Below are 18,204 nucleotides of genomic sequence, written 5' to 3'. Positions count from 1 at the left end.
AGCAGACTTTTGTTACCTAATGTGAAGGAACTTTAGTCTTAATGTTAAAATGACAGTATTAGATTAGCAAGTGTAAGGGCCACTTAAATGATGCAACAGCATTCTTGTTTGTGTCCTTGCCATTCAGCCCTGCTTTTAACATTCATTGAGTATCCCTGCTGGGTTCAGGCACTCGAGTTAGGGTGACTGCAAATGAATCAAATCCAGCCTTTGTCCTCAAACACTGAGATTGCTGTAAGGAACAGACTTAAAATATGTATGCAAATATTGTCATTTTCAAAAGAACAATGCCTTCAAAGGGATAAAAATCGAGTTTTGTGAGAGTTCACAGGAGAGAGGGCATCATAGTGGAAAAACACATCAGAGCCCCAAAAGGAAAGGGATGGCACCCTCACTCGCCTTAGGATAATTAAGGACAGATGAACAGAGGGTCTATTTTAAAAGGGTGGGAGGGGTGTAGAGGAACTACAGGAGATGATGCAATAGCCCAGGTGGTAAATAACAGTAGTGCTGCCACCAAAGAGCCATGGAGAAGGCATGGTTTTGAAATCCACAAGGAGAGGCCTAAGAGAAGGTTGCCTTATGGGGAGCAAGGAGATGGAGCCAAGGGAGACTGCAGCCCAGGTGGTCTCCCAGGGAAGACAATAGGGAAAAAATATCCTGACCTCATATCCCCTCCTATCTCATTGTCTACCAGACCCTCACTGGGTGAACACAACCAGAGCCAGAAATGGGAGTCGAGGGCTGTTGACCCAGGCTGTAGAAGCCAGCCTCCGGGGCTAGAGCCAACTGAAGAAGGGTGGAGAGTGCATTTGAAAAGGCAAACTGAGGACAAATTCTGTGTCTTGAAAATATAATTTGGGATGCAGACATTGTGGGGAGTGAGGGTTGATTTAGAAACAGGAAATAGTTTAATTGTTTTGGAAGGGAATAGTTAAGAGAGAAACTGGATCTAATGGTGAAATACCTTAAATAACTTAGAGAGTTCTTCCTAAATAGGAAACTCAGCCCACTTAATTATTTTCATGGTCCACTTCACTTCTTTAAATTGCTAGTTTTTCAAAGTAATGTGTTGCGTAATGCATCTGGCAGACCGAGCTGTTTCTGATTATTTACTTCGATCACAACAGTTCTTAGAGTTGTCATTCCTTAAATCTTACCTTAGATGATGAACTCAATTTCAGAAAATCTAAGTTTTCTGCTATAAGGACACACAGTTTATGTCAAGGGTAGCACTGGGTAGCATCTGAGAGTATTACCACAGGACCTCAGGTGCTCCCTACTATGAGCAATTGGTTATTTTCTCTGGTGCTTTCTACTTGATCTCCTCTCCTCTCTTTTCTTTTTTTTTTTTTTAATTTTAAAAAAATTTTAGTTTTTTATGGGTACATAGTAGGTACATATATTTATGGGGTACATGAGATGTTTTGATGTAGGCGTGCATTATGAAATAATCCCATCATGGAGAATGGGGTATCCACCCCCTCAAGCATTTATCCTTTGTGTTACAAACAATCCAATTACACTCTTTTAGTTATTTTAAAATGTACAATTAAGTTATTGACTACAGTCACCTTGTTGTGCTATCAAATAATAGGTCTTACTCATTTTTTCTAACTATTTTTTTAATACCCATTAACCTTCCCCAAGTCTCCCGCCCCCAACTCCCACTACCCTTCCCAGGCTCCAGTAACCATTCTTCTACTCTCTATGCCCATGAGTTCAATTGTTTTGATTTTTAGATCCCACAAATAAGTGGATCTCCTCTCCTTTCCCTTCTTGATTTTCCTGCTTCCTTTCCTCTGCCCTGTCCTCATGCCTGTGGTACCGATCCACCAGTGAACCCCAAGCATTGCTGCAGAGGCATTCTGGGGCAGTGGTTACTAGCCTGACCTCTGGAGCCAACCGAACAAGTTCAAAACCCAGCTCTGCCATGACCTTGGGCAAGTCACTTAACCTTCAGTTTCCTTATCTCTAAAAGGAGGGTAATGATAGCACCTACTTCATATGGTTATAGTGAGGACTAAAGGGGTTGATATAGGTCAAGTGCTTAGAATAATGCCTGGCACACAGGAAATACTATACAAGTGTTTATTATTCTTTTTGTTATGGCTATTTTTATCTCCCTCACTGGCAGCCTCTAGATGCTGCGTGATGAATCTATGGATGTGTTTGGGTGTTTCGATGAGTTCAAGTTTTCATCATTCTTCCCTCACTCCTTCACACTGCTCTAGAGAGAGTGTAAAACACACACACAGGTCATAACACATCAATCTCTTGTTCAAACACCTTCAGTGGTCCTCATCATCTGTGCAATCAAGTTCAAACCCCTAGGCATTTCAGGTCCCACACAATCTGTCCCCAACAGGTTTTTGCATTTTCATTACACACATACATCTGTTCAAATATCCTACACACCTGTCATGTTCCAAGTCAGCGCTGGGGTGGGATGGGAGGCAGGCTTTAGTCTCTTCACCTACAACCTCCCCCAGCACTGCACCTGCTCTCTCTTCCCACCAGATTGTGGCCCCCACGTAGACAATCGGAACTGCTAGGATCACATCAGATGATGTGTATGAAATGTGCCATTTCCCACATGCCATACTCCTTCTGAAGCCACCTCTCACAGCCCAGACTCAAAGTCACTTCTTAAATAGAATCTTTCCTGATTCTCCCTTTTGTAAATAGCATCTCTTTCCTCTCAGAGACTACAACTTCCCTTTTAGTTTTCACAGTGGTTTACTTTGTACTTGAGTTGGTTTTCATGCCTACCTCTCCCAGTAGCTAGAAACTCTTGAGAAGAGGGAGAAGGGAAAACACAATCACGAGCACATATTCTATGCTGGGTCCTACGCTGGGTGCTTTACATATAGCAATTCTCCTAATCCTCAAACAAACCCCTAGAAAGTCCATATTGCTATTTGCATTTCAGACATGGGAAAACAGATGCTCACAAGGGCAGCAACTTGCCCAAAGTTGCCCAACTCAGTGGTGGTGCCAGGAGGGAAGTCCCTGTACTTTCTGCCCACCCCAAACCACCCCGAACATGGAAGCCATGTGGTTAAATTTATTTTTGTGTTACTCATCACCCCATACATGGTGCTTTACTTGGGAGCCTCTCAGAGGAGGTTGCTTAATTGAATTACAATAAACTCTTAAAGGTAAAACAAAAATATTTGTAATGAACCATCAGTATCCATGACATCGTGGTGGAACAAAAAGGAGCAAACCTGCAGTAGAAACCGTGCCTTGTGGGAAGTGACAGTGAGTCTCCCAGTTTCAAAGTTCTTTCCTTCCTTATGGCCTCAGTGATAATCAGAAGAAGTGAGAACTGGGCCCAGTTTCCTGGCTTTGGGAACACCACCACAATATTTACTTCTATCCTTTGCCTCCCTACTTCCTAATATTTTCCTTCATTTTATTTTCAAATATTTATTGGTAGCAAAAGAATAGCTTTAAAATGAATTGGGTATTATTATATTGCAGTACCTAAACTATTAATAATTTTTACGGAGAAAATGGCACTAGTATCCCATCCGTACGACCTCCAGGAATCCAAGTTCCATGGAGTGGTAACGGTCACTTTGCCTTTGTGCTAATCGTTGGGTTTAGGTTACACAAACTTCTTCAGTAGTTATAATCACCTAGGATTGCCACTGTTAACTTAGAGCTGCCTAATAGATGTTAATTGAGTAGAGTGTGTTAAGTTCTGGTGGTTATACATTGTCTATAATTTGATTTTGTACTTCACTTTACTAAAATGCAGACAGGCTGAACAGGCTAGAAAATACCAAGTATCAGAAAATGCTCTTACAAAGAAGTAGAAAGTGTTATTCTTCAAGGGTATAAGGATGGTTCAGTCTATCAAAATATTTGGTTTTGATATCATATCTTGATTAATACCAAATAATTATGGAGGGAGTTTGGTTTTGTGAAAAATCATGAGCCATGAGAAAGATTTGAGTTTTTGTTCAATCAATTATGAGCTCTTCTCAAGAACTAAAACTATCCAAATGATTCAATACTTTAGCAGAAGACTAAATATTGATCCTACAATATTAAATATTGAATATAACATTAGTATTTATTCTTCAGATGATCTTTCTTGTTTAATTCCTTGAGATTTTAGATTTTGAAATTGCTTCTTAATCCTATTTCACCTTCCAATGTTAATCCTACTTTAATCATCAAAGTTATTCTGATACCTACTAGAGTAGGTCAGACGTAACAATAATTGCTTATGTTCTTTGTACATTTTATAGCGCATTGCAGCCTCTTTTATTAGTGTAAAACATTATGCTTATTTTATAGTACTTGGAGAACATGTTTTATTTTATTGTAGAGGTTTATAGTTGTAGTTTTGCCTTTGTGATATATCGTTGCTTAGGCATCTTATAAACATTTATTGGGTGCTTATTTATTCTAGACAGATGCTGGGGACATACAAATGAAAAGAGTTAGATACAATCCTTCCATTTGAGAAGCTCACATTCGAATAAGGATAACAGACATGCAAAGAAAGTTCTAGTTTTTGTGATTTATAAGAACCTAAGCATTTTATAAACTTAACCACTAATAAAATCATTATTTCAATGAGAAAAGGATGATCTGTTTTTCTAAACAATTTCCTGTGGGACATTATTTCTAGCTGTATATTGACACTAAAAGTGGCAGGATCATGAGCTTTTGACTCTAAATTCTCAGACTATATTCACTGCTCTGCCACGTCTATTCACAACTACATTAACTGAAGAACACTGTCTAGGAACAGAATCATCTGTGTGGTTTTTAGTATGGATCCTTGTCAGGGGATCTCCCTAGAGATTCTAATTCAATAGGATGTGACCACAAATTCAACCACATTCTTTCTCATTGAAGCCATCAGTGTTCTCAGTTGCAAACAACAGAAGCCAGCTGTGGCTAATTTAAACAGAAAAGGGACTGACTGGAAGGACTTGAGGCAACTCACAGAAGCAATGATGGTTGAAAAACATGCATTTTGTGGAGAAAACATAAAGCTATTATTTCATGAAGAGTCTAAACAGGAAAACAAAAATACTTGCAAACAGGGAATTTGAGAGACTTGGTTACACAGAAGATGGGAGAGGCGAGAAACCCAACTGAAGAAGGTGAGACAGCTCTGAGATTCGTAATGGCGGTAAGCTTTTTCCACCCCTGGACTGGAAGCAAAAGGAGAGGAGGAAGTGTTATCAGATCCTGGGGACCAGGGTCACCTGGCAGAAGTTAGAACCGTGGCAGGCCAGCCTGACAGTGGCTAGAACCATGGAGGAGATGCAGTGGAGGCTGGGGACTCTGCTGAAGACAAAGAGGGAGGAGGTTTCTTCGTTCTTCCTACTCCCCAGTCTCCTGCTAGTGTCCCTGACTGGTCAAACCTAGCTGGAATCCAGCTGAGCCAGGAGGCTAGGAAGACTCACGAAGCCCCACAGGGACACTGAGCAGCGCAGGGGAATGGTGAGACATGGACCTGAGGGCAAACAAGCCCAGAGCTGGCCCATGTTTGCATGAATCCAGGTTTTAATGTTAACTTACTGGGGGAGTTTGGGTAAGTAATTTCACTCCTCGGGCTTTACTCACTTCACTGTAAAATGGGAATGCTGGGCCAGCATGTCTACTGTTGACAATTCTTGGCCAGTCCCTGAGTTCCTCCCATTTTACCTTAGAATTGTTTCTATATTAGGAAAACATGATAATTCATATTCAAAGGTAGATACATAGAAAGGTTTTAGATTTTTTTTGCAACTTCACACTATTAAATCTGTGAAGTGATTTTTGCTTCACATTTACATGAATCTAAAATACACAAAATTGCCATTTTGGTGTGGTTTTTTCAGATTCAGCCAAACAGCCCAGGAAGATATGTTCCTGCAGTTGCATTTCCACCTTAGGTAGATTCTTTCTTTTCATAGAAAAAAATACCAGTGTAACAGTTTTTCATGGGTATTGTGAATGGTGGTTATGGGAGACCATTTTTCAACGGAAAAAGACGGGGTTTTTTTGGGTTTTTTTTTTCTCTTTTTTGAGACAGGGTCTCTCTCTGTCATCCAGGCTGGAGTACAGTGGCATGATCATGGCTCACTGCAACCTCGACCTCCTGAGCTCAACCTTGGCCTCCCAAGTAGCTGGAACTGCAGGTATGGACCATTATACCCAGCTTATTTTTTTGTTTTTTGTATTTTTTGTAAAGACAGGGTTTTACCATGTTGTCCAAGCTGGTCTCAAACTCCTGGACTCAAGTCCTCCACTCATCTTGGCCTCCCAAAGTGCTGAAATACAGGCATAAGCCACCATGCCAGGCCGAGATGGGTTATCTCTAATTCATGGGAAGCCAGTTGAACAACCTGCTTCCTTCTCCCTCCATCAAAATATGTGAAGCTTGCCATGAGATGACAAACAAGGCCTATAGAGCATTTATGAACAATGTCAGGAGACACTGGTTTCCAAAAGAGCTTTTTCTTTGCCTCTAGTAGTTGATTTATGTAAAGTGGTTGAGAATCTTGCTCCTACCTAGGATGCAGAAAGCTGGAAAGAATGTTTCTTTTACCCTAACCATGAGAGAAAGTGAGATAATAACAAAATCACAACTTTTCTTGTGCCTGTCAGAGAGCTGAGGTAGCACATCAAATAGCCTGAAATCTAAAGACAGACAACCTGTTTCCCCCAAGGCAGATGGTACATGTACATACAATTCAGACTGTGGCTTTTACCTATGGCAGGCAGAACTTTCCTGCAAGCAGAAGAAAAAGTGAAAGGGGATGGAACAACAACAACAAAAATATTTGGAGAGATAATGGCTGAGATTTTCCAAAAATAATGAAAGACTCAGGAAGCTCAGAGAACCTCAAGCAAAATTAAAACCCAAACCAAGCAAAAGCAAAACAAAATCCTTAAAACAAAAAGCAAAACATAAACAAACTTACACCTAGACATATCATTTCCAAACTGCAAAAACCAAATAAATCATGCAAGTAGCCCAAGAAAAAGAGATAATTACATATAGAGGAACAAAAATAAGAATCACAGAGGACTTCTCATTAGAAAAATGTAAGTCAAAGGACAATTGAGAGACATATTTAAAGTACTGGGGAAAAAACCTATATATGATTGTTGGCCCAGAATTCTATATGGTGAAAAACATATCTTCCAAAATGATGGAAAAATAAAGACTTCTTTTCCAGATAAACAAAAACAGAGAATTTACGGTAGACTTGTGCTACAAGAAATATTAAAGGTAGTTTTAGGCCAGGAAAAAATAGGATATCAGACAGAAACGTGGATCTACATGAAATAGTTCAGAGAGAGTGATTCACCTAGAATACTTAGAGAAATAAACACAAATTCCCTCCCAAAGGATGTGCCCTCAACTGACAATATAGCAGTGCTGCTCCCTATAGTATGGCAAACTGGGTCACCAGAAAATACCTAGAAAGACTGGATAAAAGATAATGTAAATAAATGCATAACTGAGCATGCACAAAATAAGAAAAACTCATATCATTCCAAAACAAAGAGGAACCTAAGAACCACACCAGGAAGTCACTGAGCTAATGATAGGTCTTCCCTGAGTTCCCAGTAGCCCAGAAGACTGGGTTTTTAATAGCCCCGCTGGAGCAGGAGACAAGGCCTCACAATGGTCAAGTTAGGGGACTGGGACCAGATCCCTGTATAAACCTGAGAAATATGAAGAACTTCCCCAACACACTCCCATCAGCAAAAGAAAAAGTCTGAGTTTTTAATTAAAGGAACAATGTTTCTCTAGGACATTCATAACTTGAACTTGTATCTTATGAAGGTGTGGGATTTGCATATGAGCTATCAGTCCAGGAACTCCTAAGGCAGGAAATTACCAAAAGAGTACTCCATGGTAGCCTAACTTTTGGGAACCAGGTAGAAGCAAATTCTAATCCCTTTTGGACAAATAAGTCATTAAGTCAGCAAAGGATGCCACAGATAAGGCCCTTCTGAAAGAGAACTTAAATCCAGTATATACACACTACTTTTTAAAAAGAGAACTTAAATCCAGTATATACATACTACTTTTTATGGAAAAGAACTTGAACCCCTGCTTCCTGTCTTCCCAAGATGGTTGTTCTTTTTAAGACCCCACTGGTCAGTCACTTGCTCTCATGCCCCAGAACAAATCCTTCTTTTCCATCTGATAAGAGAGGTCCTTGAGAGATGAGATTGTCTCATCATTCTTATACCAGCAGTCCCCAGCCTTTTTGGCACCCAGGACGAGTTTCATGGAAGTTAGTTTTTCCACAGATTCGGAGTGGGTGGATGTTTTCAGGATGATTCAAGCACATTACATTTATTGCACACATTATTTCTATCTTATTATATTGTAATATATAGTGAAATAATTATACAACTCACCATAATGTACATCAGTGCTCTGAGCTTGTTTTCCTGCAACTAGACAGTCCCATCTGGGGGTGATGGGAGACAGTGACAGATCATTGGGCATTAGGAGCATGCAACCTAGATCTCTTACATGCACAGTTCACAATAGGGTGTGTGCTCCTATGAGAATCTAATGCCGCGGCTAATCTGACAGGAGGTGGAGCGCAGGCGGTAATGCAAGCAATGGGGAGCAGCTGTAAATACAGATGAAGCTTTGCTCCCCTATCCACCGCTCACCTCCTGCTGTGCAGTCTGATTCCAAATAGTACATGGACTGGACCGGTACCAGTCCATGGCCTGGAGGTTGGGGACCCCTGCTTTATACTGTCCCATGGTGTCTACACTGTGGTTAGTCCACAAATATTCACATTAAAATCCAGCTCCATCACTTACTAGCTCTGTGCTCTTAAGGAAATGACATTACCTCTCTATCCCTCAGTTTTCTCATCTTCCAAAGCCAGCAACAGCAGGTTGAATCCCTCTCACAGCTCATCACTCTGAACTCTTCTGCTTCCCTCTTCTATTTTTAAAAGTCCTTGTTGGTTACATTGGGCTCATCCAGTGAATCCAGGATTATCTCCCGATTTTAACATTAGCTGATCAGCAACTTTAATTATATCTGCAATATTAATTCCCCTTTGCCATACAACATGATACAGTCACAGGTTCTGGGGATTAGGATATGGACATATCTGGAGAGTCATCATTCTGTCTACCACACTGGCCATAGCTCATTTGAAGGCAAAAGAAAAGAGCAAACACCAATTATACAGCACTTGATATATACCAGCAGTTTCTGTTGATTATCCCAACAACCTTATGAATTGGCTGGTGTACTTTTCCCCATTTTTCAGAGGAGAAACCTGAAGGCCATGAGTCAAGGAATGTGGATGGTCCCTAGAAACTGGAAAAGGCAAAGAAATTTACTCTCCCCTGAAGCCTCCAGAAAGGAATGCAGCCCTGCTCTCACTTTGATTTTAGCACAGTGCAACTTCTGACCCACTGAAATGTAAGATAATAAATTTGTGTTGTTTTACACTACTGAGTCTGTGACAATTTGTTACAATGGCAACAGAAAACTAACCAAGCCAGTTATAAAAATTCTCAGTCAAGACAAATTTATGTCTATATTCTCATGGGCCATTCTCTGTACTAAAAGAAGCACTTTTATCCAGCATTTTGAAAAACCAAACAGGTAAGAGGATTTAGTATAATATGGATATAAGATATTAAACCTTGAATTTTAATTTCCTCTGAGGATGAAGACGAAGTCTACCCTACATCAGTGAGGTCTCCCAGCTTTGCAACTGAAGACTGTAACAAGCAGTTCCACCCCCAATGTTATGGTAGCAGATTACTTGAGCTGACTAGATTTAGCTATAATCAATCAAAAACAAGAGCCAAAGGCATGCATACCTACAAGTTTTGATGTGAAATACAGCATTTTTGTTGCCAATGTTTCGTACCAGCAGAATCTTCTGGGTGCTGTATTTGACAGGACAAGTGGAAAAATTCAGCTTGTCAGGAAAATCGAGAATGGCTCGCGCCCCTCTGGCTTTGATGGGTACAATAAACTTTTCTCTTTCAGTAACACAGGTCAACGTATGGGAATAATCCTACAAGGGAAGGGTACAATCATTATTTGTGGAAAAAAACAACATGATCACGATAACTGTGCAAGAAAAAGCATCGATGAGAGGCATTTTGCAAAACAACTTTTAGTATATTTCTATGAAAACTTGACAATTACAGAAGTATTTTCAATGAGATTGTCTTTTCTGAGAGAGAGAGAGAGAGAGAGAGAGAGAACAGATCTAGTGTTAAAACCTACAGCTGATAGAGAAACTATGCTTCATGTGTTTCCCAGGCAATAGGGAGGTAGGATGAAGGTCAGTGGCAGGGTGGCAGGCCAGGCCCATTTCTCCTGTAGATCCAAGAAGACCCACAACAGTTCCCTCAGGTCCTCCTTCCAAACCCTGGTTCTCCTTCAAGCCCATGTATTAGAATGATGTTTCTAATTAATGGCCTCTTTCTGCCCATACTCTTTGCAATGTGACTTTGCAGCTCCTCCCTCAAGAAAGAAGCCTCCACTCCACTTGCTTTCAGCAATAAAAGGTGGCAGAAGTTATGCTATGCCAGTTTCAAGCTGAGACCTCAAGAAGCTTTGGGCCTATCCAGTCTTGCTCTTGGAACCCTGCCAATGGCACGTGAAAAAGCCTGGTCCAGCCTACTGCAGGATGTGCCCCGGATGCTCCAACCAAGACCATGCTAGACCAGCCTAGAGCTAGCTGATCCCCAGATATGTGAGCCCAGCTACAATGAACAGAGTTCCCTACCTGATGAGAGGGCCCAGGCAAGACCCTGAAAAACCACCCAGCTGAACCATAGTCTCATGAGCAATAATAAGTGCTTATTATTTTAAGCCACTAAATGTGGGATTGTTTGTAATTATACAGCAATACCTAACTGATGCATAAGTCAGCTGAAACCTCACTTCTTGCACAAAGCCATTTCTGACCACTCCAAATAAAAATGCTGAGGCCCTAGGCATCTCTCTTTCCCAGTAATGAGTTTAAATGCAACAGAAATGCTGAATAAAGTCACTCTTTATGCCATCTCATAAGACAGAAATAGAATACTTGCCTGCAATGTAGTAAAGAAAAATTTAAGTCACCATAAAAGGTACCTGATATCTAAAAAAAAGCTTTGTTTTCCTTCATTTTAAGCTTTCTCATCCTTTTATTGTGTGTTTTAGCTGCAAGGCAATCTTGATTAATGAAAAGTCATTTTGAACATAAATTTCCTTTTGGTAACCATGTGATAACTGGTAGTAAGTGGTGGAGGTTTTAACAAAAGCTCTTTTTGGGCTTTGGGCATAGAATAAGAATGGGACAATCTGGCATACAAATTGGCACACAGGGCTGGCCACATACTCAACTTCATGAAGCCACAGAACAAGCATAAAGCAGTGGCATTCCCAGTTTATTTATTCAACCATGTTCACTAAGTGCCCAGGTGCCAGCACGGCACTGTGTTAGGTCTAGCAATACAACCAATTAGGAAATGCAGACATGGTCACGGTCCTTCTCCAGCTCACATCAGGATGGAGGAGACGATGAACAGATGAATAAAGGATATGTAATACACAGTGCAACTCACATACAAATAAATATAAAGCTTAAACTGCCAGGAATGCTCACAAATAGCCTTTACGCCTGTAGTTCTATTTGTCCCCTTGAGCTCCAAACTCATAACCAGCTGCCCAGTCAGCATCTCATTGGATATAAACTTATGTCCCAAACCAAAGCTCCTGATGAATGTCACTGCCTGCTACCGTGCATAAAGATTTCTGCTGAGGGCCAGGAATGGAGGCAAAACAGCTTCAGCCCAGAGGGGGAACCTTTTTCTAGTACCCACAAAGGCTCCACAAAGACAGCTAAGGTCTGACTCTCTCTCCACCTGCAGCCTCCTGGTCTCAGTACTGGCATTTGCATCCCTCCAGCGGTCTGGCTTTAGAACCCTGAAATGAGGCATCCCTTCATGCTCTATTTCTCAATTTCTTGATACAATCCATAGGATCTACCTTCAAAATACATCCGAACTGCAATCACTGCTCACCACCTCCACCCCTGCCACCCTGATCCTAGCCACTCCGATCTTTCCCAGGCTAACAGGACTTTCTGTTTCAACCCTTGCTCTCCTAAAGTCTATTTTCCACCCAAGGGTCAGAGGGATCCAGCAAAAATGTAAGTCAGCTCAGGCTGCTTCTCTGCTGAAAAGCACCTAGGCTGAGGCTGGCGTACTATAGAGGGTCTGGTGGCCTGGTGCTCCCATCATTTCTCTGGCCATATCTCCTTCTCTCCCCTGGGTCCTCCTGCAGCCACAGGCTTCCCCTTCAGAGCCTTCACACATGATGTTCTCCTTCCCTCTACCTATTCATGGTGCTCACCCCCTCACCTCTTCAGTGCTTGGCACAGCAATCCACTCTCTCCCTGAGGCCTCCTCTGACTGCCCTATTTTCAATGGAACTCTCCCTCTCCTGCCCCATCACTCCCTTGCCTTCTGTCCAGCTTCAGTCTTGCCCAGAGCCATCTGGTATATCGTATATTCTACCTCTCCAGTGAGTGTACTGCATGTCTCCCCCATATTTCCATGTCAAGAGGGATCTGCCCATCTTCTTGCCTTCTGTATACCCAGTACCTAGAACACAGCCTAGTACTCAGCAACTACTCAACAAATACTTCCCGAAGGAAGGAAAGTTAGTAACGGAACATTCGGTAGTGATGAGGGACAGGAAACAAATCATGACATGGAGACAGAGAGACTGGAGAGCTCTTTCACATGGGGCGGGGCGGGGGGCACAGTCAGGAAAAGCCTCTATGAGGAGGTGACACTTCAGCAGAGACATGAGTGACAAATGAAGCCATATGGATGGATGGCTGTCTGGGGGGAGTGTGATTTGGAACCTGTGGCCAGAGGGGAGCAAGGGAAGGAAAGTGGTTAGACACATGGCCAACAGGTTGTGGGGGCTAGATCCCACAGATCCTGTAAGCCATTGTTAGGACGTGAGAGGGCTGAAGGCATTCCCGAGGCTGAAAGCTGATCTTGATATAACCTGAGTAACGTTTTAGAAAAAGCGCTGGCTGCTATGTGGGCCATGGACTGCAGTGGGAAGAGGGAGGCCAGTTAGGAAGACACTGTTGTAGTTCAGGCATGAGATGACACAGATGTGGACTTGTGTGGGCAAGTACTTAGCCTAGCATTTAGCAAGTAGTAAGTACTTGATAAATGTTAGTTGTCCTTATCAAACTTTTGAATTAAGTACAATTTGTGTAAGGCATATAGGAAAAATTCAACATATGTTTACTCTCGTTGGTAGGGAGCCATCTAGCCATCCATATACTGATAAGGATAATAATAGAACAACATAATTTCAGAAAGTGATGAGGGCTTCAAAGAAAATAAAGCACAGGAAAGTGATAATATCAGATGGGGTTGATTCAGGTTAGAATAACTAAGGAGGTCTTCCTGAGGAGTGACCTTTGGATGGGGACCTGAACAGTAAAAGGAGCCAGCTGGGTGAGATCTAGGAACAGAGTGTTCCTGCCAAGGGGAATTGCAAACATACAAGTCCTAAGGCAGAAGTGAGTCATAAAAAGGAATAAATAGGATTCATGAAATTGATTAAAACTGGGTTGCTAGTATATTTTTAAATAACTTAAAGAATGTAACTGGATTGTGTGTAACTCAAAGGATAAATGCTTGAGGGGATGAATACCCCATTCTCCATGAGGTGCTTATTTCACACTGCATGCTGACATCAAAACATCTCATGTACCCCATAAATATATATACCTACTGTGTATCCACAAAAATTTCTTTTTATTTAAAATATTTTTTAAAAAATGGCTAGGTGTGGTGGCACAGGTCTATAATCCCAGCATTTTGGGAGGCTGAGGCAGGTGGATCACCTGAGGCCAGGAGTTCAAGAGCAGCCTAGCCAACATGGCAAAACCCAGTCTCTACAAAAATTAGCTGGGCATGGTGGCCTGCACTTGTAGTCTCAGCTACTCGGTAAGCTGAGGCAGAGAACTGCTTGAACCCAGGAGATGGAGGCCGCAGTGAGCCAAGATCGCACCACTGCACCCCAGCCTGGGCGACAGAGTGAGGCTCTGTCTCAAAAAAACAAATAAATAAATAAAATAAAAACAAAAATAAAAATAAAATTTAAAAAATTGAGTTGTTAGGCTCTTATCTCTGCAACTGGTTCTGGTTTCCAGATGGTAATGCCAGACTCAAAACTTATGCTATCCAGACATGAGGAAGTACAAATTGCACTAAGCACACTTGATCTTAGAAAACCCCACAGAATTCAACAATGCAACAGCCTAGTCTGATTCCTACAAAGTCCTAAAGAGATAAGTACTATTTTCGCTTTTTCTTAGGAAATCAAATCCAGCCAGCACACATTTTGTTGGGAATTATAAACTAAAAAGCCCCTGGCACATGTGAAGACTGAGCATTAACTGAGGCATTGAGAGCTAGAACAAAAGATGCTGCTGAATCCAGGATAAGAGGAGATCCTGAAGTGTTTGTCTCATTTTATTCTATACTCACATATCCGCTGCCTTGTTCTAGAAGGAATTAAAAGCAGCTGTAAATAGCTTAGGAACCTAATTGAAATACTGAGAGAGATGTTTTCAGACCTTTTCAAGTTCCCAAATGAGGAAGGTTTGAAGTTTGATTCGAATTATAAATTTTTTCATAATCAATTCACACACCCATAAAAGAATATAAGGTTCTTTAAAGTCCCTTACAATGTATTCCAATCTCTGAAGTTATGCACTCAATATGACTATATTAGATTATACATCATTATATATTGCTCTGCTGGCTTATAATTAATTCAGATGTTATGACTTGGGAGGCTCTGACGGTCTGCAGGCTTAGGCAGTCACTTCAGTTGATGAACTGAACACCCAGCCTCACAAACCTGCTTTTCCTCCTCTGTTCCCTGTCTCTGTAAATGACACCACCATTTGACCAGTTGTTAGCCAAAATCCTACAGTTCAAATTAGGTGCATTTCTTTCTCGTATCCTTCATCGATCCATCAGTAAATCCTGGCAGCTGTACAATAAAGGTATACATCTGCTGGGCACAGTGGCTCATGCCTGTAATCTCAGCACTTTGGAAGGTTGAGGTGGGTGGATCCCCTGAGGTCAGGAGTTCGAGACCAGCCTGGCCAACATAGTGAAACCCCATCTCTACTAAAAATACAAAAAATTAGCTGGGTGTGGTGGCAGGTGCCTATAATGCCAGCTACTCAGGAGGGTAAGGCAGGAGAATCACTTGAACCTGGGAAGCAGAGGTTGCAGTGAGCAGAGATCACGCCATTGCACTCCAGCCTGGGCAACAAGAGCAAAACTCTGCCTCCAAAGAAAAAAGTATACATCCTTACTCCTCCTACTTCTCATCACCTTTGCTGTCACCACCCTCATCCAAACTTCCTTATCTTTTACCTGAACTACTATAGTAGCCTCTGCCCCTTGTAAGCATCAGGGATCAGTCAACTATGTTGCAACAGGAAAAAGAGCAAAATCAGAGCAGTTTACACTAGGTAGAAGTTTATTTCTCTTATACAAAGAAGTCCAGAGGTAGGCAGGCTAGGTAGGTCGGGTGGCTCAACAGTGTCATCAGAGACTCAAATTCCTAAATTCCTGCTCTACCATTCTAGCATGCAGTTCTCATCCTTGATGTCACCCTGTGGGGCAGAGCAATTCCTGGGACCTAAGCTGCAGGGCAGAAGGAGGAAGGTAGAAGGGACAGGGCACCTCCTGCTGTATCAGCTCTCTTCAAGCAAGTGCCTTGGTGTCCTCACATCTCATTGGCTGACACTTACACGCAGCTGTGAAGGAGGCTGGGAAATGTAATTTCTTATTTCAGGCAGAAGTGTCCAATCAAAATTTGTGGTTCTCCCTGTACACTGATGATGGCAATGTAAATTAGTACAGCCATTATGGAAGACAGTATGGCAGTTCCTCAAAAAATTAAAAATAGAACTACCATATGATCCAGCAATTTTACTTCTGGGTATATATCCAAAGGAAATGAAATCAGTATGTGGAAGAGCTACCTGAACCCCCATGTTCACTGCAGCATTATTCACGATAACCAGCATGTTGAATCAACCCAAGTGTCCATCAGTGGATGAACATACAAAGAAAATGTTGGCCGGGCACAGTGGCTCATACTTATAATCCCAGTACTTTGGGAGGCTAAGATGGGCAGATCACTTGAGCTCAGGAGTTCGAGACCAGCCTGGACAACGTGGAGAAACCCTATCTCTACTAAAAATAAAACAAAATAAAAAATTAGCTGGGCATGGTGGTGAGCGCCTATAATCCCAGCTACTAGGGAGGCTGAGGTGGGAGGACTGCTTGAGCCTGGGCGGTGGAGGCTGCAGCGAGCTGAGATTGTCCCACTGCATTCCAGCCTGGGCAACAGAGTGAGACTCTGTTAAAAAAAAAAAAAAGAAAATATGGTATATACACACAATGGAATATTATGTAATCTTAAAAAGAAAGGAAATTCCATCATTTGTGACAACATGGATGAACCAGGAGGCAATTATGCTAAGTAAAATAAGCCAGGCATAGAGGTACAAACACTACATGATCTCACTGATATGTGGAATCTAACACAGTCACATGCATAGAAGCAGAGAGTAGAACAGTGATTCCCAGGGACTGAGGTTGGAGAACTGGGGGATGCTGGTCAGAGGGTACAAAATTTCGGTTAGACAAGAAGTTCAGGAGACCTATTATACAACATGGTTAATAACCATGTACTGTAAAGTTGAAAATTGCTAAGAAAGTAGATTTTAAATGTTCTCACTACAAAAAAATTATAAGTATGTGAGGTTATATATATATTAATTTGATAATGTACATATTTATTAGCTTGATTTAGCCATTCCAATGTGTATATATATTAAAATCTCATGTTGAACACTACAAATGTATACAATTTTTGTCAATTACAATTTTTTTTAAAATTGTGGTTCTCTTACCAATGAGGAAAGAGAAAATCAATGTCAAGGGGAGGCATATGATGTGATGCCTCACGTGCCCCCGCTTCAGTCTATTCTCTACTTGGCAGCCAGAGTGCTCCTCAAATGTAAGTCAGATTGTGTCATCCCTAATCACAACCCATCAGGCTGGATAAAAGGAGAGGATCAAGCATTTCTCCTATCTTTCCTGAGTGGACTATAACTCAGGGGAGCTGAAAAGCTGGTGAGGGAAAGTTTTGGTTTTGCTGCTGTTATTGTTTTTAGAATAATTTCAACCAGTAAGTGCAAAATAAATTATGGAATTAGAAACTTAACCCTCAGTGATGTAGGGAATGATCTTTATTGGATCATTACAAAAACAAAACAAAACATAACAGACATCGTGTGCCTCTTGATGTAATGCACTAGGAAGTACCACATCACCTGTGAAGGATTCTTGACCAAAATGAAAAAAGAAAAAATTAAATGAATCTAATCACGGTTATAGATCTAACTATCAGTTACAGGCAACAGGTGGCAAGGGGCCATTCTAAATGACGTGATGGGAATGCAATCAGCAAACCTTGTTTGGATCTTGATTTAAGAAAACCAACTTTAAAAAAAAAAAACTTTTTCTTAATTGTGAACCATTGTTGCACTTAGTACGCAATGTTTTTTTTTTAAAAAAACAACTTTTTAAAGTTGGTTTTCTTAAATCAAGATCCAAACTACTGACTGAATATGTGATGATATTAAGGAGTGACTGTGGTTTTTTAGACACGATCATGGTACTATAGTTATGCTAACTTTTAAAAAGGCCCTTATCTTTCAGAGAAAAATCATGAAATATTTACAGATGAAATTGCATGCTATATGGGACTTGCTTCAAAATCTACTGGGGGAAGGGGCAGAACAGATGAAGCCAGACTGGTCATGTGCTGAGATTTGAAAAGGTGGGTGATGGCAGTTCATTCTGCTGTTCTTTCTACTTTTGCATATGAGGAAATGAAAGCCTTCCATAATAAAAATATTTGAAGTACTTTATGGTGGCTTCCTATCCCACTTTGTATGGCTTCTAAGATCCTTCATGAGCTCACTTTCTGGAATCTCATTTCCTACCATGTTTCCAACAGCTTCCTCTGCTCCAGCCCCACTGGCCTTCGCATACTTTCCCGAGCTGACTGCCAAGCATGTTTCTGCCACAGGGCCTTTGCACTTGCTGTTCCCTCTCCTA

The 18,204-nt window shown here is 41.3% G+C and overlaps 1 protein-coding gene across 1 annotated transcript in view; it reads right to left on the bottom strand.

Annotated features, from left to right (window-relative positions):
• The window catches only part of HYDIN (HYDIN, axonemal central pair apparatus protein), a 434,530-nt gene that overhangs the window by 355,360 nt on the left and 60,966 nt on the right, over window positions 1-18,204 (bottom strand). The window contains exon 7 of the mRNA XM_011962106.1: window positions 9,838-10,037. Within this exon, the coding sequence (XP_011817496.1) occupies window positions 9,838-10,037 (200 nt within the window). The remainder of the gene's footprint in view (window positions 1-9,837; window positions 10,038-18,204) is intronic.

This window comes from Colobus angolensis, unplaced genomic scaffold (genome assembly GCF_000951035.1).
Source record: "Colobus angolensis palliatus isolate OR3802 unplaced genomic scaffold, Cang.pa_1.0 Scaffold116, whole genome shotgun sequence".
Taxonomy (NCBI): domain Eukaryota; kingdom Metazoa; phylum Chordata; class Mammalia; order Primates; family Cercopithecidae; genus Colobus; species Colobus angolensis.
The sequence above is the reverse complement of the archived record's forward strand: the minus strand, read 5'-3'. Positions and strand labels throughout refer to the sequence as shown.